General features: G+C 33.8%; 1 protein-coding gene across 1 annotated transcript in view; it reads right to left on the reverse strand.

The window, feature by feature from the left end:
• Positions 1-22,491, reverse strand: part of LOC145295838 (sodium-dependent multivitamin transporter-like) — a 248,072-nt gene that overhangs the window by 49,862 nt on the left and 175,719 nt on the right. The window contains exon 7 of the mRNA XM_080141552.1: positions 11,859-11,999. Coding sequence (XP_079997678.1) covers positions 11,859-11,999 — 141 coding nt within the window. The remainder of the gene's footprint in view (positions 1-11,858; positions 12,000-22,491) is intronic.

Here is a 22,491-nt window from a genome sequence, read left to right on the forward strand (position 1 = left end):
TTATTCTTCAATTAAGCAGATGATATATATACAATTTCCTTGAAAATCTCTCTCTCTCTCTCTCTCCCTATATATATATATATATATATATATATATATATATATATATATATATATATATATATATATATATACTTCAGAATAGTTTTTATTTAACAATCAGTTGTTATGGAAACGTGAGATTGTAGGTTTACAAAAATATTACTGGCAGTAATATTCTATAAGTTATCCCATCTAAATAGGAATTGCTCGATATGCAAGATAGAGCAAATAAATTAAATTGTAATTATATGAATTAAAAAAAAACTCTTATTGAAATGAAATGAAGTGGTTGAGTTTCATATCAAAGAATTTTTATTATTCTAAGCAAGAAAAGAATGCTTTAGAAAATTAATCTCCTTAACCTATAGGGTTTCGATGTCTACCATCTCATCGGAGGAGAGAAAATATTAGCAAATAGTTATAAAGGTATACCCCCTTCGCGTCAAACTTTGCGGCGACCTCCTTCCCGTCAACCTTTGAGAGGTTGATGAGGCTTTTAATAAACTTCTTCTGTCTTCCATTGAGGTCGCCGGCCGAATCGTCGGCGTTCACCTCGCATAGGCGCTCCCCCGGTCAGAAAGGATACTTCCTTGTTTTTTCCTCTCTGGGGGCCACCTCTTGTTGGTCTTTTTCCTCCTGCACCACGCCTTCCATCTCCGTTGCTGCTGTTTCCGTGCCTGGAGCTTCGCTTTGCTCCTCAGGGGTATTTAAAAGGGGAGGGGTAAGCTGAGCTTCCTCGTGGGGGATCGGTGTTGGAGGCTCAGTTTGTTGGTCTTCAGTTTCTTTCCTGTCTCTTTTTCTCGCATGTCTTGTCTTTTTCTCTTCCTCGCCTTCTGACTCTGAAGAGCTTACCCGGAGCTTTCTTTTCGCCGACATAGGTTTTGCCTGGCGAGCTGGCGCTTCCTGTTTTTTGGCTTCCAGCTTCTTTGTTTTCTTTGAGGCCACCTGGCTCAAGGTATTTGTTTCACTTTTCTTTATCTCTGGTATTTCAGTTTCTTTCTCACGCTCTGCCGTCTTCTTCCCTGGTACCTCCACCTTCTCATGTACGGTCTTTTCGGGGCAGAATTTCGCCATGTGCCCCGGTTTGTGGCAGTTCCAACAGTGCGGCCTTCTTCCTTCAACCATTACTAACATGTGCCAGTCCTCACATGTCAGCTGGGAGGGGATCTTGTAAAATTCCTTCTTCTCCACGCGCATTTTGATTGTGTATTCTCCAGTTCAAATACCTCTGGGGCCCATCACTGGCTGTACCTCCTCGATCTCTCCATACAGAGATAGCGTGGCTCCCAGCTGATCTCCATCTACGAAGCATGGCACGCCCATCCCCTTTTGCAATCTTCTCTGCTTCCTCTTTTGTAGGCAAAAGTAGATCCCACCTGGCATAATTACGGTGGATCATGTATTGGGCGGGAATTTTTAAATCGCCCAACACCTCCAACATTTTCTCCTTAGGGACCCCAACGACTCTCTTTCCTTTCACTTCAAAGGTGATGAGGGAGATCGACCGTTGTTCTATTTCCTCCAGCCTCCCTGGCATCACCTTCAGGACATTTCCCTGTACACACTCCTGGAACTTGGTGTTGAACAGCTTCTTTTAGTATTCCAGTGTCTTTCTTTGGGAGTCTCTCTAGCCCCAAGCTGAAGCAGTTTTATTGGACTCTTTGGCCTGATGACTGACTCGCTGTTGGTGCTTTCTGCCCTTAGTGTGAGGGCTGGCAAATCGGCCGCACTGCCTGGCGTCGCTATCACAGATCACCCCGCCCGTGAGGAGCATCCATCTAGGACTATAATCTCCAAGGATTTAGTCTTCCTTAATAATCCTTCCTCTGTCTTTTGGGGCCTGCTGCGTTCTGATTGTGTCTGCATTGGTGGTGGTGGCATCGACGTTGCCTCATCCACATTCAACACCCACCAACACTTAACAGGTCGTCTCCTTCCCCGTTTTGTGGTTTTTCTGAACTGCCTCTCTATTTCTTCAGCATCTGGAGTGTTTTTGACAAATTGACTCCAAGCCTCCACCACTTGCTGCCTGTTCGAGGCCACCACCATCGCTGGCGTCCTCCATGGGGCCTGTTCAGTCATCTTCTGCATGGAGAAAGGGCCTGCTGCCGCCTTCTCAGAGGTGACATCTATTACTGCTACCTCCTCCATATCTTGCCGGCTGCTCGTGCTCGACCCACTGGGGGTGTTCTCTCTTGAAGCTAGCCTTGAATTCCTCCTGGAATTCGGGTTGCCTTTTGGCGTGGCGTCCCATCTTGACCTTCCACTGGGGTTGTCGTTTAGGGCGGCAAACCCTGTGACCGCTTCCACACTTACTGCTGGGGTGGCGACCCCGGTACCCGACCTCACACTGGGGTTTCCTTTCGGAGCAGAAACCCCTGGAACCGAACTGACTGTATCGATCGAACTGGAGGTGACGACCCCCGGAACCGCACTCGTTCTGACCGAACTGGGGGCGGCGACCCCTAAAACCCTTCTTGACATGGGGGTGCCTTTCGGGACGGCACCCCCCGAACCTTTCTCGAGCACTACACAGGGTGGCAGGAGCAGAGGCCTGCTCCATCTAGTTTGAAGGCCCAGAGCCAAACTAGTGCCCGCCGATTCGGAAACCAAGAAACCTTCGCCTAAAAAGGCACGTCGGTTACCCTTGGCCCAGCCGGCTGCTTAAGTGCTAGCTGGACCCTGGACTATCTGAAAAAGAAGGGAAAACAAACAGTTAATGTTGCCCAAGAGGGGCAGAAACAACAAACAAAGAAAGAAAGAAGAGATGGTCCAGGCCCCAAAGAAGGGGTTGGTCCAAAAAAGAAAAACCCTTAAGTGACCACCGGAGTAGTCAATCGAAAATCGGTGTATACTATAAATTAGACACAACCTATCTCAAAACACAGGACAGTGTTTTATTTACCGCGAGTCTGTTTACTTCGTTTTTTATACGAAAAAGCTGCTACCTCCTCCATATCCACATGTGGCGATCGAAAATTGTTGAATATTTATCTTTTCAAAGTCGGGCAAATTAAATAGCTAGGCGACCCCGGTTGTTAACTCGTAGATATTATCATTTAGGGGCGATATAAAAAGTTTTCAGAAGTTGTGATGCGACCGATCGCTTCTCGGAAAAAAAAGCCTTACTTAGACACACACACACACACACACACACACACACACACACACACACACACACACACACACACATTTTCGCTTTTATATTTATAGATTGGAGAAAGTAAAAAAGAAGATGGTGAAACAAAAGAATTCCGTGCTTTTCAATAACATTTGTCTACCTGTGAATATATGTTGGTTGGTTGGTTGTTTTTATTTTTACGGCTTATCAGCCCTTTTTAGGTCATTTAATTCCGAATCCACTAATTTTGAAGAAAAAGTTTTTAACAGAATATATTTTTTTTCAAGTCAGTTTCTATTGAACCCATAGTTGGGACCATAACAGGTACTACCACTCCGGGTCAGAGTGGACCTGAGAGTAATAGCAATTAAAGGGTGGCTTTACACTCCCCAAATCCCGCATCGGATATAGTTTAAGGTCATATCTAGGACCGTGAATATATATATATATATATATATATATATAAAGTTTCCATGGATGTGCGTAATAAAAACTAACGTTAAAATAAGTCCAATCAAACATGCTTTAAAACAAGGAGGGGGACATAGTTCTACTCAAGACGATATAAAACGATATATATATATATATATATATATATATATATATATATATATATATATATATATATATATATATATATATATAGCTTAATGTGTAAGAAGAAAAGAGAGTTCAAATCCACAAGAGGAGACTTATCTGGATAATGCCAAACTCACAAGAGGAGACATCTTTTGTAACTTCATTTCATACTATTGTTGTCCTATTATATATATATATATATATATATATATATATATATATAATGGACTCTCCCGTCGTGTTCAACGCATGAGGGCAAATAGTTAGCTCTGTTTCACTCTGCCTTCAATGCTTGTGCCGCATGTGTGACACGAGGCCAGCTCTGCTCCCACAAACCAAGCCGCACGACCCACAGGACACAGGCTGGGAAGGTGCTGTTCCTACTCTTGCTCTACAAAGATTTGTTTGATTCGATAGCCGTGTGTCAATGTATGTATTAATGCCCGCAAAACATTTTTCTCTCCACAATTTTCTATCCGCAGCATCTTCTTCAAAGGTTTTTGGGTTCAGGCCTGCGTGCTTAAGATTGTCTTTCAGCTTCTCCCTGTACCTCAGAAATTGACGACCCACATTTCGATTACCCTCTTTCAGTTGACTGTATGCTAGTTGCTTAGGAAGACAGTTTTCATCCATGCGAACAAGGTGACCAGCCCACTGAAGCTGAGACTTCATCAGGAAGGCCTCAATACTTAAAATGTCGCACCTAGCAAACAATCCCGAGTTAGGGGCCTTGTTTTTCCATGTTAATCCACATATACTGTGAAGGCAACGCTTATAGAATGTATCCAGTTGCGCAATTTGTCTACGGTATGGGGTCCAGGCTTCCGATCCATACAGGAGTATCGAAACAATCACTGCAGGATAAACTGAAATTTTGGTCTTTAGAGTCAAATCTCTTTCATTCCATACGGTTGACCGCAGTTTGCCGAAGGCATCAGTCGCCTTTGAAATTCTGCTCAATATCTCATCATCAAGTGATGCTGACGAATTCACCTTATTTCATATGCAAAGGATTTAACATACTTTAGAGACTGTCTCTTTACTAAGATTTTCTGAGGCGGTTCCACATATTCTGGTCTCGGAATATTCACACCACCTTGCTGCAACGGGGGGGGGGCTTTGGTTGGTAGATAACTTCTGTCTTTTTAATACTAATCGTCAAACCAAATGCTTTTGCGGCATTGGAAAACTTGTCAACTAATTCTTGTGTTTCTTCAAATGAAGTGGCCACGAGTGCAGCATCGTCTGCAAAAAGAAAATCACGAACCATTTTGCTTCTTGTTAGTGTTTTAGCTTTGAATCTTTGATGATTAAAAAGACCCCCGGTAGTTCTAAACTCAAAATGGACACCTTGCGTGTAATCTTTAAAAGCATGCTCGAGCATGATTGAAAAGAAGATGGCAAAGAGCACAGGTGCCATAACACAACCCTGTTTCGTACCGGTTTTTACCTTGAATGACTCAGAGAACTTTCCGTCTGCTCTTACACGTGCCTCCATATTCTCGTGAAAGGATATTATTACATTTAACATTTTTTCAGGGATTCCATCTTTATTCAAAACCTTCCAAAGTGCGACTCTGTTGACAGAGTCAAACACCTTGGTTAGGTCGATAAAAACGACAAACAGATCCTGATTTTTCTCACGTGCCTTCTCTGCAATTGGCATAAACAGTTGATCATGTCGATGGTTCCCCTTCCAGATCTAAAACCACACTGCGTCTCAGGATAAATTTTGTCTACTAGATGAATAATTATCCTGTTCAAAATGACCCTGGCTAGTACTTTTCCAGCTACAGAGAGCAGTGATATTCCACGGTAGTTATCACAATCAATGCGCTTTCCTTTATTCTTGAAGAGATGGATTATTGATGAGTTCCTGAAATCTTGAGGTACAGAACCGCTTTCCCAGATCCCGATGAATAACTCCAAACGTTTTTTCAAAAGTGTGTTCCCCCACACTTGAATATTTCAGCCTGTATACCATCATCACCTGCACCCTTTCTCAGTAGCATTTGTTTTACAGCTGCGAGAACTTCAGAAAAATTAGGAATCACATTTAGTTCTAGTATTTGGATTCTTGCAGGCATAGAACTCAAAACATCATCGTCAACATCAGAAGAAGAATTCAGCACTCCTTCAAAATGGTCCTTCCAGTGGTTAAGGATGTCATTCTTATCAGTCAACAAGGTTGTACCATCTGCCCCATAACGGGTGAAGTACCACATTGTTGTGGTCCAAAAACTTCTTTCAGACCCTCATAAAATAACCTCGCATCTTTCCTATCAAAAGCAGCCTGGAGCTCAGAGGCTTTTGCAGACCACCAATCTTCTTTCATTTTCCTCAATTGGCGCTGAACATCCCTCCTGACACTGAGATAAGCCGACCTCCTCGCTGCAGAATTCTTGTCTAATATCCAGGCCCTGTGCAAAGAGTGCATCCGGTCTAAAATACCCTGAATTTCAATGTCATTTTCATCGAACCAATCCTGATGCTTCCTCTTGGAAAGTCCTAGTACTTCACTTGAACATTCATAGATGGCATCCCGTAATTTCTTCCAGGACTCTTCAATATCATTGTTTATCACAATTTCGTTTAACTTCGCATCTAACTTAGAAGATAATTCTTCTTTCGTTTCAGTGTTCAGTTCTTTCATATTCAATGACTTTGGAATCTTAATTGTATGCCTTCTGCCCTTAGGTCATAGTTTCAGTGATGTCTTGCATCGAATCGGGGCGTGATCCGACAGCCAACCTGAGTCATGAAATGAATAATTCAAAAGAATATCTCTCCTGTTTCTTTTCTGGATTATAACAAAGTCAATAAGATGCCAATGCTTGGACCTTGGGTGCATCCATATGCTTTTACAACGATTTGGCTGTTGAAACATAGTATTTGTAATGTATAGAAAACTGATTACATATAATGATAGAAGATCTATCGAGGATCAGGAATGGGTATGTTTGATCTGGCAGAACGGTGGTTCATTAAAATTGTGGGGTCTGCGTTCGCGCCTGGCCCTCAAAGTATGGGAATAAAAAATGAAAGAAAAACGTTTACAAGGGTTTTTGATATAGATGTACATAAGAATACTTTGATAAGTATGCTTCAACTTAAATGTTCACTACAAAATGACAACAAGCGAATTCCATTGTCATTTATTTTCCCCATACCTTGAGCCCCGATCACATTTCCCCATGTCTCCCTGTCCGAGCCTACCCGGGCATTGAAATCTCCCATCAGTAAGATCTTGTCATGAAAGCTTACGTTTCTTACTATGTCACCAAGCTTTTCGTAGAAGTTTGTGGCTTCTACCTCTTCTGCATTTAGAGTTGGTGCATAGCAACTTACCAGTGTCAGTCCCGTTCCAGCTGTGAGTCTTATTCTAAGGGTCATTAAACGATCGTCACCGCCCCGAGGAAGAGCCTCCAGAGAGTCAGCAATATTTGATTTTATTGCAAAGCCAACACCGGAACTATGCCTCTTCCCCTCTTTCCGACCTGACCAAAAGAATGTGTAACCTTCGCCAATTTCTTTCAATTCACCTGATCCCAAAAGATGTGTCTCAGACAAGGCAGCAATGTCAATGTTGTATTGTTTCAGTACTTTTGCAACTAGCGCCGTCTTCCTCTCGAAAGAATCATCACTATCAAGCAATATTCTTTCATTCCATGTTCCAAAATTGAACGCACGCTTTGTATTTCGAATTGAGTTTCTGTTTCGACTGCACAATTGGATAGCCAGTCAATGGCAGCAAGATGACAAGCTTTTGTGTAAATAAGTTTTTTTTTTAGGGCTCCTTTTATCGCCCCCTCCCTGTCTCGGGAAAGCAGTGCTACATCTAGAAAAGATCTGCTTTGCCACATAGTAGAGGACACGAACTGTGCAATTGTTCACAAATTTTTACACAAGAACGGCCATCACCTACTACGCTGCCAACTGTGCAGAGTACCGACTAAAGGCCTCCAGTGGTATCCTCCACCTGCCTCCATCACCAGTACCCCATTGCCAGTAGACTTCGCCTGATGGAACTTTTTGCTTACCTTTTTGGATGTTGTAAGAAAGCAGAATGAGCAAACTCATGGCTACCCACACAATGATTTGATTTAAGTGGTAATGGCTTGTGTAGAACCATTCACACTTTTTGAAACAGCCGATAACATCAGTTGGTGCAAATAATGCCACGGAACTAATGAACAGCTGCATCTCAGGCTTTGTAATAGAGTTTTCCATCACTTAGGTAGACTGTCAACCAGACTTAAGAGCCACTACCTGCCCATGAAGTGAGATATTGCGCGCCAGACACCAACCTAGGATTTCAAACTCCACGCTATATATATATATATATATATATATATATATGTGTGTACATATATATATACACACATACACTATACACATGCATATAAGTGCATGTGGAGCTAGTTGGCCGTTGACCCTAGGAGGGTTCATCCGCCCTTTGTAAGATCTTGTTTTTAATCCTTCTGGGAGACTAGCCATCCTCCTCACCAGGCAAGCTAGTGGGAGAACCAATTTAGTCGCCGGTTACCTGACCATGCAGCAGGTAGTACTGGGTTACATGGTACCAGTAGCACATTATGTGACCTGACAATATATATATATATATATATATATATATATATATATATATATATATAAAGCTAAACGTGTGTGTGTGTGTGTGTGTGTGTGTGTGCATGCGTGTGTGTGGGTGTCTGGTCACGAATAGGCTCTTATATTGTTAACTATTATAGAAAACCGATTACATATAATGATAGAAGATCTATCGAGGATCAGGAATGGGTATGTTTGATCTGGCAGAACGGTGGTTCATTAAAATTGTGGGGTCTGCGTTCGCGCCTGGCCCTCAAAGTATGGAAATAAAAAATGAAAGAAAAACGTTTACAAGGGTTTTTGATATAGATATACATAAGAATACTTTGATAAGTATGCTTCAACTTAAATAGGGATGGTATAATAAAATTGCGGGGTCTGCGTTCGCGCCTGTACTCCATGGAAATATGGCACAAACTTTAACAAAGATTTTTCATATCTATTTGCGTAAGTATACTTTGATAATTATGTTTCGGTATGAAGAAATATGGTATAATAAAATTATTGGGTGTTCGTTTGCGCCTGACCTCCATAGAATGTAAATATGTCACAAAGTTTAACAAGGTTTTTAAAAGGGGTGACGGTTCACAATAACACCTTAACTTTAATCTTAATTCACGTTAGCTTTTATTTATTTTTTTGAGTTGAATCATATTGTGTCGAATAAATTCACCTCATAAATTCACGTTCTTATTAAAGTGAAAGCCAAAAAAAAAAAAAAAGTTGGAACTTTAGAAAATTCTCGACACAAATTTTGCATAACTCTGTTTTTTTCCTTCTCCACTTGCACGTGGCACTCTTTCGAAAATAGATAAATAAATAAATAATAAAAAATAAGAACATTATTTGTTATCGTGTCAAAAGAAGGAAAAAATCATGCTCACGTGATTACGTGTCTTTTTAAAAACATTTGCATAACCTTTTTATTTATATTTATTTATATATCTGTTTAAGCTTTTTTGTCAGTGTACTAGAAGGAATTCAGTTAATTACAACCCTTTCTGCGTATCTTTACATTACAATAGTACAACCTTTAATTCAACGGCGCAATACTACACCGTTCAATACTATAAAACTGAAATGAAGCTGTTCTGCTTGAAAAGGGCGCCATTTTCTTCTTATTCATATTTATATCGATTCTTTGCTTTAAAAAACTAAAGTAATTACCTGTTTACTTTTTTAATATCCCATTTTGCTGTTTCGAATTATTTTACTAAACTAAGTAAAGCTTTATTATTTTTCAAAACTGTTTTTGTTTCTTTGTTTTTCGATATTTCGTCGATATTATTTAGTAAGAGTGTTTAGCAGAAAAGTCAACAAACGACTACCCCAAAAAATAAATATACAAGAAATAAATGTTACCATAGTCAATAAAAGTTCAGTTCATGTTTTTTTTTGTTTTGAAATAGCTTTTAATGCTCTTTACTTGAAATAATTTCAGCAAACCGAAATTAAAACGAAATTTGAAGCGATAACTACTGAAATGAATTTTTATATAAACTACACATGTCATAATTGAATATTCCTCAAGCACAAAATAACGGAAAACATTAAAATATGTTTATAAATATTCCTTACGTTGACGGAACTCTCTTAAATTATTAACACAGAATGCTCAGGTGCCCCTCCTTCAAATTGAAAACGGGGCTCTCCATTTCGAAGTCGCTGCCATTTTAACTTTTTTTTTAAACCGGCTCGTGAATTAAAAAAAATTTTTACAAACTACTTAAAAATACTTTTCTACCATACTTAAAATTAACTTTTCTACCATAAAAGTAACTTTTATTTACTATGGTAACATTTATTTCTTGTATATTTATATTATTATATATACAACATTTTCTCTTTGTAAGGAAACATCATTTTGTTGGTCACTCTTGGCTACAAATGAAAACAAAGTTGATATAAAAAATATATTTTTCGCGAAAATTATCTTTACTTTCATCATATTTTGCTTAGGGTAAAATATTTGAGTATCAAAACCTATCTCTTTACAATCCCCTCCTTTTCATAACCTATCATACTTTCAATCACACTCCATTTGCTGTAGGCTATTTTTTGAACCCAGTCAACGACGGGTACTTCTGCTAGTATATATATATATATATATATATATATATATATATATATATATATATATATATCGTCTTGAATCGAGCTATGTTGTTAAATGATATCGCCTGTTACTTAGCGTAATGCAATGCTTTTTTGTTTGTAAATAAACAAACGGGGAATTTTAAAGGTGTCAATCAATAAAGACTTTGTAGATGTTATTTATAGGCTTCGACTTGGTAGTTAAAAAAAAGAGCCAATATTTGTTGTGACGTTGAAGGGCTGATAATAATACAAGAAAGTGATATATTTACAAGATTGTGTCTATAGTAAACCGAAGTATAGTATTTTACAGTAAACCTGCGTCCGATACTGTGGCTATGACTGCCATCAATGACTTCCACCATAGGAAAAAATAGCAGAAGGACGGAAGATGTAGAGAATCAAGCCTTCTATGACTGTTAAAGAGCAAACTGTAGCCACACTAAAAATTCAGTTTTCTAAACTTACTCACCTTACTTTATCTCGTCGTAATGTTTTGCTGAAATGTAGTTTTTTTAGTTCATTTTGAGTTTTCATATCACTATTTCGTTAATAGTGTGTAAATATGAAACTAAATCCTGGCGCCATCCTTTTCGGTGTCCCTATCCTAGTTGATCTAATTCACGTTTAATTCCTCCTCCCTGTTTTCAAGCATGTTTGATTGGCCTTATTTTAACGTTAGTTTTCCTCACGCACATCCATGGAAACGTAATACTTCTTATACTTTATGGAGACATCATAGTCTATTCATATAAAAAGAAAAATGTTTCATGTCGAGACTTTAACAACATCTAATTACAGTATATCTATTTAATTGCCCATCTCGGATTACACATTAGTAATTGGAGAGAACTTGAATGCCTACTAGACACTAACCTCGAGTGTCTACGGTCTCTCTGTACAAGAGTTTGTCAGAACAACCTGGCATAAGCATACTTTTCCCTAGAAGTAAACCATGACCAAATATTCCAAATCACATAGTATTCGCTGCCCAAATAAGATCTCCTCACCATGGCTAACTTACATTAGCTTTTACGAGGAATGGTACACCTTCTCCAAGTGATATTACCTCAAGTAAGAGCACGAACCTGGATAGTCCACCAGACTAGATAAATTCTTGTCCTGGAATCCAATAAGACCAAGAGACCAAAACGAAATACCACAATACGTGAAAATGGTCAATTAGGGAGAGGAAAATTATGTTCTTAATTTCTTTACTAACTCAGTGTTTGAAAGATAAAGAACTTTAATGGAAAATTCGGATACCTATGTATCTCATATAGAGATCAAGGTAGTGAGTCCCTTTATTTCTGAGAACTTCGACTGAAGTAAAATAAAACAAAAAAGTAAAAGCTACTGAATTGAACGGCAAATAACAAAGAAAAGTCGAAAGGAAAGAAAAATGACTTACGCAACGGCATGTTTTCTTTTTGGAAGAGAGACAAATCTTTGAATGATCATTTGGTTAAAGCTGAACGAAGCAATTCCAGTGAAAGTCGATCCAAGTACGGTACTCCAAACTGAGTACAGGCGCCGAGGGTCGGGATCAAATCTTTACAAAATGAAATAAAAAAAAAGAAAACAAACAAAAAAAGCGAATAAATAAAATGGCAAGAAACAATGAAACAAATATAAAAACTAAAAACATAAAACAGCAAATAAATGAACATGTTCACCTGTTGGTTCGAATGTCTGCTGGGTCCAGTTTGATGATAAACTTTTAACATCCGACTTCAAATTGAAACAAATTCTTTTCGCATACAACACTTCCAATGCATTTCTGTATTATTATTGATTCCCTCTTTTTTTCAACTTGATTTAAATTTGATTTCCTTAATTTATCAGTACACATTATTATTATTTGTAGCATTGTTGATTGTTTGATTGCGCCTTTTAGATACACAAAGTTATTCTGCGGTGATTTTGTGTGGTTTCAGAATTGTTATTGTTGACCATTTGTATGCTACATGTATAACAATTGATTAATAAATGTATAAAAGCGATAAAAAATTACAATGATAATAGTAAAGAGAAAGTGTATATACCTAAAATCAATTAATACCAATATATATATATATATATATATATATATATATATATATATATATATATATATATATATATATATATATATATATATATATATATATAATTTACTATAATAATTATTAAATACCTACGGGCACTAGTGTTTCATCCATTCGGGAATCATCAGTGCAGGGTGTCACGATTAACGTCAGTCGGGAGACTCGAACTTCGGCAACAGAAGTAGCAGGGACCCGAACCACTAGCTTACCGCAAACCGCGAGATATACAAGTTAAAATTAAACATTTATTAAATGCTTTTAGCGTCAGTCAGAGTGATCTAATCATTATATGGCGATCTGCGCACATTAGCTAAGTTGACCGATTTTATTACAACTGAAAGTGCTCAACGATAAGAAGCAAGTTTATTAAAGGAGCTGACATTATTATTTATCATAATAATTATTAAATACCTACAGACACTAGTGTTTAATCCTTTCGGGAATCATCGGTGCAGGGTGTCACGATTAACGCCAGTCGGGACTATATATATATATATATATATATATATATATATATATATATATATATATATATATATTACTTAATTTACTCACATAAAATTAATATACGAAAGTATAGATTTATGCGTAAACTTTAAGTATTTACTTCAAAAGTGCTCAATACGTAGGTAGAGCTAGGTAGTAATTTATAAAATATATATGGCGATTAAGCTACACTGAATATTCCGCGTTTCATCCACTCTAGGACTCTTCAGGCTTATGCGCGAATTCTGTGGTTGTTTGGCGTTTTTATATGCGCATCTTCTATTGAGATTTTAGTTAGCCAATCAGCTTTCTAGTATCCACCGCGCCCTTCCTATCAGCCAATGAGCATGCATTTATCGGACAAAGGCTTATTTGGCCTCTGGTTGACCTGTTCCTTTGTGTGTGCTCTATTTAGCCTGGATATTTAGTTTCTTGATCTGTTTTAAAACTAGGTTAGTGTTGTTTTTTATGTTAGTTTATATATAAATATATATGTGTACATACATATATGCACAAGTGTATGTGTGTGTGTGTGTGTGTGTGTACGTGTGTGAATTTTATATCAGATTTCAATTTTATATGCCTATATATGTGTGAGTTTTCGGATATTGAATTTCAATTTTATTCCATTATTTAGGTGTGTATTTAGTTATTATCTTGGTTTGGTATTTAAAATCGGGTGGTTTTCAATAGAATAATTTTCAGGAGACGAATCAAATGTATATTTGTCAGTTTGTTGTGAATTATGGGAAAATCATTATAAGAATTACTTTGTGGTTTGTTGTCATTTAAGGTATCCGTATGGTTTACAAAAATTTGGAATATTTTGTTCGGAGACATTGGACATTATACTATTTGGGTTTCAGGCATGGCCAATTTTGTCACCGTGCAAGAGTATACAACGTTCTTGTGTATGCAATCATTATTTACTAGCGGGACCTGTGGAAATTCCACAGCAGCATTTTTCATATGTAATAAATTCTTGGATATGGTACTAATTATGTCAATAATTTTTCATCATTTGTAACTCACCATTTCACCCACCTTACTAAAATAATAACTTTGATATATTGTATAGGCTGATTATTTCATTACAAGCACACACATCAATTAACTCACATTTAATCATTTTTCATTCTTGAATAGGTTACTAATTTCGACAATATTTTTTTTATATTTTTAAGCAACATTATCACCCAACCTTACTAAACTTTGATATATTTGCTGGGCTGCTTATTTCATTTCAAACAAACCAATCAATTAACCTCCATTTAATCATTTTTCATAATTCTTGGATATGTTACTAATTTCGACAATCATTTTTCATAATTTGTACCCACATTACCCCCTCCTCCTTAATAAAATAATAACTTTGATATATTGTCTGGGCTTATTATTTCATTACAAACACACTAATGCATGGAATCACATTTCATTATTTTTCTTAATTCTTGGACATGTTACTTATTTCGACAATTATTTTTCATAATTTTAACCCATATTTTCGCATCTCCTCCTTTACTAAATAATAACTTTGATTTATTGTCTAGGCTGATTATTTTATTTAAAATACACTAATCAATTAACTCATATTTCATCATGCTTTAAGAATTTTTCATAAGTTAAACACACCTTATAGCTCCCCCTTACTAAAATAATAACTTTGATGTATTGTCTGGGCTGATTTTTTTCATTGCAACACACTAATCAATTAACTGACATTTCATCATTTTTCTTCTTGGATATGTTCATTCTTGGATATGTTACTAATTTCAACAATCATTTTTTATCATTAAAACCGATGCCATCACCCCTCCCCCTTACTAAAATAATAACTTTGATATATTGTCTGGTCTGATTATTTAATTGCAAACACATTACTGCATTAAATCACATATTATCATTTTTCATAATTCTTGGATATGTTACTAATTTCTACAATCATTTTTCATAATTAAAACAATCTTTATCGCTCTCTCTTACTAACATAATAACCTTGATATATTGTCTGGACTGATTATTTTATTATAAACACACCAATCAATAAGCTCGCTTTTCATCATTTTTCATGATTTTTGGATATGTTACAAATTTCGACCATATTTTTTTGTAATTAAAACCATCGCTATCGCCCTCTCTTACTAAAATAATAATTTTGATATATTGACTGGGCTGATTATTTCATTACAAACACACAATTCAATCAACTAACATTTCATCATTTTTCGTAATTCTTGGATGTGTTACTAATTTCGACAATAGTTTTTCATAATTTAGCCCTCCTTATTGCCTTTTCCCTTACTTAAATAATAATATTGATGCATTGTCTAGGCTGATTATTTTATTATAAACACACCGATAAGTTAACTCACATTTCACCAGTTTTTGTTATTCTTGGATATCTTACCAATTTCAACAATATTTTTTATAATGTAAACTATGCTCATCGCTCTCTCTTACTAAAACATAACTTTGATATATTGTTTGGGCCGATTATTTCATAAAAAGCACAACTATTTATTAATTTACATTTCATAATTTTTCATAATTCTCAGATGTGTTACTAATTTCGACAATCACTTTTTATATTTTTTGCTCACATTACTAAAATAATAACTTTGATATATTTTCTGGGATGATTATTTCATTTCAAACACACTAATCACTTAACTCACATTTCGTAATCTTTCATAATTCTTGGATATGTTACTAATTTCGACACTCATTTTTCATCATTTAAACCATATCATCGCCCACTTACTAAAATAATAACTTTGATATATTATCTGGTCTGGTTATTTCATTGCAAACACACTAATTCATTAAATCACATATTACCGTTTTTCATAATTCTTGGATATGTTACTAATTTCAACAATAATTTCTCATAAATTTAACACACTTTATAGCCTTCTCCTTACTAAAATAATAACTTTGATATATTTGCTGGGCTGCTAATTTCATTACAAACATATCAATCGATTCCGGGTATTCTCATAGTATATATGTTACACCTATCTTATCCAATCCCGGGTGACGACGCCTATTCTGCTAGTATATATATTTCACCTATCTAATTCGATCCTGAGCGACACTGGGTATTCTGCTACTATACGTTTTTATTTTTGTTATTGATCAGAGTACCCCTTTTGGGGAGCTGGTTTCCCTAAAATTTTTTAACCGACCTCATGTCCAACTCCGTCTTTGTGGGGAGGCAAGTAAACAAATAAAAAAAAACAGAAGGGACATTTTCCAGTGCATCTTATAATTAATCAGAAGAGACATTTCCAGTGCATTTTATAATTAATCAGAAGAGACATTTCCAGTGCATTTTATAATTAATCAGAAGAGACATTTCCAGTGCATTTTATAATTAATCAGAAGAGACATTTCCAGTGCATTTTATAATTAATCAGAAGGGACATTTCCAGTGCATTTTATAATTAATCAGAAGGGACATTTCTAGGGCATTTTATAATTAAACCAGAAATTACTTTTCCCAGTTACTTTTGTAATATTAAAACTTTGTTACATTAAACGTAGTACCTATTCACAATGCCTACATACGGGACAGATTTAGACACCAGGGTCGTTTTTAACGTGGAGAAAAAATTGTCTTAGTCGCAAAGGATTTCTCCTCCACTAAGAGAGAAGAAATTGAAATGTAACATCTGAAGAAAAGATCTTAGCCAAAAGGCCAAGAAAGACAAATCATTTTTATTAGCGTTGCCTCAACAGCGACACCAGGGATGCACAGCATGATAACGAACGAAGCGATAAGCGTAATAATAGGACAGCCTTTATTTTTGTAGTTACATTTATTTATATGGGTCGTATTTAGGGAAGGGATCTGAGTTTTTTATTTTCATATTATTGGAAGATATGATTGTTTGCACTTAGTTCGGCATTGTTGAGTATGATATTTTTTTATAGAGTTTTTGCTTAAAAATGTACTGTACTTATGCGGGTATTTACAGAAGTTTTCTTCTATTTTGAAAAATTCCTTAGATATGTTTGTTTTTACGTTTAAGCTAATAGGTGGATTGAACGTTTTTCTTCGTCGTCTATTTTTCTTATTTAGCTTGTGGTTAGAATTTCTATTATTAGTATCTTTTTTTTCTATTATTAGTATCTTTTTTATTATTAGTATCTTTTTTTCTATTATTAGTATCTTTTTTTCTATTATTAGTATCTTTTTTCTATTATTAGTATCTTTTTTTCTATCATTAGTATCTTTTTTATTATTTGTATCTTTTTTTCTATTATTAGTATCTTTTTTTCTATTATTAGTATCTTATTTTCTATTATTAGTATCTTTTTTATTATTTGTATCTTTTTTTCTATTATTAGTATCTTTTTTCTATTATTAGTATCTTTTTTATTATTTGTATCTTTTTTATTATTAGTATCTTTTTTATTATTTGTATCCTTTTTTCTATTATTAGTATCTTATTTTCTATTATTAGTATCTTTTTTCTATTATTAGTATCTTTTTTTATTATTAGTATCTTTTTTATTATTAGTATCTTTTTTTATTATTTGTATCTTTTTTTCTATTATTAGTATCTTTTTTCTATTATTAGTATCTTTTTTATTATTTGTATCTTTTTTTCTATTATTAGTATCTTTTTTCTATTATTAGTATCTTTTTTATTATTTGTATCTTTTTTTCTATTATTAGTATCTTATTTTCTATTATTAGTATCTTTTTTATTATTTGTATCTTTTTTTCTATTATTAGTATCTTTTTTCTATTATTAGTATCTTTTTTATTATTTGTATCTTTTTTTCTATTATTAGTATCTTATTTTCTATTATTAGTATCTTTTTTCTATTATTAGTATCTTTTTTTATTATTAGTATATTTTTTATTATTAGTATCTTTTTTTCTATTATTAGTATATTTTTTATTATTTGTATCTTTTTTTCTATTATTAGTATCTTTTTTTTCTATTATTAGTATCTTTTTTATTATTTGTATCTTTTTTTCTATTATTAGTATCTTTTTTCTATTATTAGTATCTTTTTTATTATTTGTATCTTATTTTCTATTATTAGTATCTTTTTTCTATTATTAGTATCTTTTTTATTATTTGTATCTTTTTTTCTATTATTAGTATCTTTTTTCTATTATTAGTATCTTTTTTATTATTTGTATCTTTTTTTCTATTATTAGTATCTTTTATTTGTATCTTTTTTATTATCTTTTATTATTAGTATCTTTTATTTGTATCTTTTTTTCTATTATTAGTATCTTTTTTCTATTATTAGTATCTTTTTTATTATTTGTATCTTTTTTTCTATTATTAGTATCTTATTTTCTATTATTAGTATCTTTTTTATTATTTGTATCTTTTTTTCTATTATTAGTATCTTTTTTCTATTATTAGTATCTTTTTTATTATTTGTATCTTTTTTTCTATTATTAGTATCTTATTTTCTATTATTAGTATCTTTTTTCTATTATTAGTATCTTTTTTATTATTAGTATCTTTTTTATTATTAGTATCTTTTTTTATTATTTGTATCTTTTTTTCTATTATTAGTATCTTTTTTATTATTTGTATCTTTTTTTCTATTATTAGTATCTTTTTTTTCTATTATTAGTATCTTTTTTATTATTTGTATCTTTTTTTCTATTATTTGTATCTTTTTTCTATTATTAGTATCTTTTTTATTATTTGTATCTTTTTTTCTATTATTAGTATCTTTTTTCTATTATTAGTATCTTTTTTATTATTTGTATCTTTTTTTCTATTATCAGTATCTTTTTTCTATTATTAGTATCTTTTTTATTATTTGTATCTTTTTTTCTATTATTAGTATCTTTTTTCTATTATTAGTATCTTTTTTATTATTTGTATCTTTTTTTCTATTATTAGTATCTTTTTTATTATTTGTATCTTTTTTATTATTTGTATCTTTTTTTCTATTATTAGTATCTTTTTTATTATTTGTATCTTTTTTTCTATTATTAGTATCTTTTTTATTATTTGTATCTTTTTTTCTATTATTAGTATCTTTTTTATTATTTGTATCTTTTTTTCTATTATTAGTATCTTTTTTCTATTATTAGTATCTTTTTTATTATTTGTATCTTTTTTTCTATTATTAGTATCTTATTTTCTATTATTAGTATCTTTTTTATTATTTGTATCTTTTTTTCTATTATTAGTATCTTTTTTCTATTAATAGTATCTTTTTTATTATTAATATCTTTTTTTCTATTATTAGTATCTTTTTTCTATTATTAGTATCTTTTTTATTATTTGTATCTTTTTTTCTATTATTAGTATCTTATTTTCTATTATTAGTATCTTTTTTCTATTATTAGTATCTTTTTTTATTAGTAGTATCTTTTTTATTATTTGTATCTTTTTTTATTATTTGTATCTTTTTTTCTATTATTAGTATCTTATTTTCTATTATTAGTATCTTTTTTCTATTATTAGTATCTTTTTTATTATTAGTATCTTTTTTATTATTAGTATCTTTTTTCTATTATTTGTATCTTTTTTTCTATTATTAGTATCTTTTTTATTATTTGTATCTTTTTTTCTATTATTAGTATCTTTTTTATTATTAGTATCTTTTTTGTTCTAGTATTAGTATCGTTTAGGATTGGCTTATTTTTGCTTGGAATAAATTGTATTATATTATTATTACCTGTCTTCGGGGTCATATTATGGGTAATTACTGATTTTAACTTTTTACCATGGGGTCTGTATTCGATATTCTCCCGAATTTCTTAAAGCATTGTTGTAGAAGGTTGAAAATTGGTCAAAGGTTCTTTTTGTCAGATAAAAGATTTGAAATCCTTTTTTGAAATAGCTGATACTATTGAATTAATTATAGATTTTGGGTGATTCGATTGCTTTTGCATATAGAATAGATTCAAATTAAGTTTATGGTAAGAGAAGTTAGATTCAGAATTTAAATTCAGGTAAATATCCAAGAAATTCGATGTTTTCTTACGGCCTATTTAGATCAAGATCAACTTAGGCCGTAATTTTGGAAAAATTCGCGTAGTTTCTTAATGGTATTATTGTATTATCTTGGCCTGGCTGGTGTGACAAATAACGCGTCATCTCTGTACAGTTCTTCCTGTAAGATTTGAACTCTATGTTAAGCTCTTTTAATAGGAATAGTCCCACTAAATCTGTAATAAAAGCGGAGTCTAAGAATTCGTTATTATGTCAAAATTGTCTTTTCTTGTCCAATATTTCCCATCAAAATGTATTAAGGATGATCATAGAACTACTTTTGATTGAGATTGTCGGACTGACTTCCTCATCTTGGTTTTTATCGTCACAACGTTTCGGCCGTTTTGCCCTCCCGCCTTCGTCAGGTGTTTTGTATCGAACTGGGGACCCGTTTGTTAGGAGTCTCGAACCCAACCCTTTATTATTATTACGGTGTTCGGACTCCAGCTAGGCTTTGGGACATAGTTGCTTATTCTCTGTTTTGAATGTTACTTTTTCACTGCCTTCGTTCAGGATTGAACTCAGCACCTTTGGGTAACTGTAAACTTTGATACAACGTCTAGGACCACTCGACCATATGTCACTAGGACAATTCTTAGTTGGTTTTTGTTAATGTTAAACCTATGTTGTTATTCAAGGTTTTCTCTCTCTATCAGAGGTGTCCAAATTGCATTCAGCTCTATGCTTGGTTTGCTCAATAGGTTGTTATGTCCGAGCATGTGAGCTGTTTCTTTAAGTTTTCTCACTTTCCAGTGGGTCTCTCTGTTTATTATTTTTACTTCATCCCATAGGGAGCGATGGTCCTCCCTCTCCATCCATAGTTGGCTATACCCGATTTTTCCGTCTCCCCTTTAGTTACCGCTTTTCGGTGTTCTTCCACCCTTAATTTAAGGGGGCGGCATGTTTCACCCTTGTAAACCTTTCTGCAACTGTATGGGATGGAGTATATGCAGTTTTTGGTCATGTTCTCCTCCATGCGGGGCTTCACTCGTACCAGGTGTCGTCTGAGTGTTGACTCGCTCTTGAATTCCGTCCTGATGTTGTAGGGGGCACATACTCTCTGAATCTTTTCGGAGATGCCTCGTGTGTATGGTAGGCAGACCGTTGGAGGTTTTTCGGTTTCATTCTCCTCTCATACTATTAACACGTCTGGTGGATAGTATGCTATCGGGGTAGTTGTTACGACGGAGAGTATTCTTCAACCTGATCATTTCTTGGAGGTATATTCGAGACTCCTAACAAACGGTTTCCCAGTTCGATACAAAACACCTGACGAAGGCCGGAGGGCAAAACGGCCGAAACGTTGTGACAATAACAACCAAGATGAGGAAGTCAGTCCGACAATCTCAATCGATGAAAACACCTCATCTCAAAAATACAGACAATTACTAGAACTACTTTTATTTCCAAGTCGGTAATGTCCGAATGATTTTTTTGCACATATTGCAATATTGGGGAGATAGATTGATAATAATTATTTATACCAAAGGTTATGAAATTCAAATTTTGCTTATCTTTAAGATTTAAGTACCATTATAGGACAGTCAGAGCATTACAAAAAAAAAAGGGGAGGTTAACGTGTTCATTTATGGAGGGGATGATTCTATGTAAGATTTTCTTACTTACTAAACCTATATCTGAACTAGAGGGACAAATTAGTCTAATAGATGGCTTGTCATGGAAGCTTATGATCGTTCAAGGAAAATTTTTGAACTGCTGGTGTTATAATTTCTGTGTAATTATGAATATTCATTAATTTAAGGGAATTTTTGCTTCCATGTTAATTTCGCTTATTTTATAAGTAAGGACGGATTTGTAAGATTTATTTAGTTCCTTGTATATAATTTTCTTGTAAGGTATGCTAATTTATAGTAGTTTTTCGTTTTATCCGCAGAAATAAAAATGCACGAGTTTGTCTTAATTTTTATTGCAAAGCCATTGCTGGGGGTGCTTATCTTTCTTAAATTTTATTCTTTTAACTAAGTTTGATCATCATGTTTTCAAAATTCTCCAAATTCGTAAGTTTTTGGTGTGATGTTGTTTTCACACCATAAAATTTAGCAACAGTTCTTCCAATTTTATTTTGTCCTCTGTCTGCATTAATTAAAAGATCCTTTCTGAGAATTTCAAGGTGAGTAGTTTGTGTTTTTCTTTGCTTTTTAAGCTAGTGGTAGACAGTTTGTGTTTTTCTTTGCTTTTTAAGCTAGTGGTAGACAGTTTGTGTTTTTCTTTGCTTTTTAAGCTAGTGGTAGACAGTTTGTGTTTTTCTTTGCTTTTTAAGCTAGTGGTAGACAGTTTGTGTTTTTCTTTGCTTTTTAAGCTAGTGGTAGACAGGTAATAATAATATAATACAATTTATTCCAATGGTAAGCTTTTTATTGACATTTGTAAGAAACTTGTAATTAGCTTGTACAAGTTTGTGTATATATGTTTGTTTTAAAGGAATAGGTATGTTTTTTTACAAGATAGCGGTATGTATTCTTTGTCA

This window comes from Euprymna scolopes, chromosome 2, assembly GCF_053919585.1.
Source record: "Euprymna scolopes isolate OS-2025 chromosome 2, ASM5391958v1, whole genome shotgun sequence".
NCBI lineage: Eukaryota > Metazoa > Mollusca > Cephalopoda > Sepiida > Sepiolidae > Euprymna > Euprymna scolopes.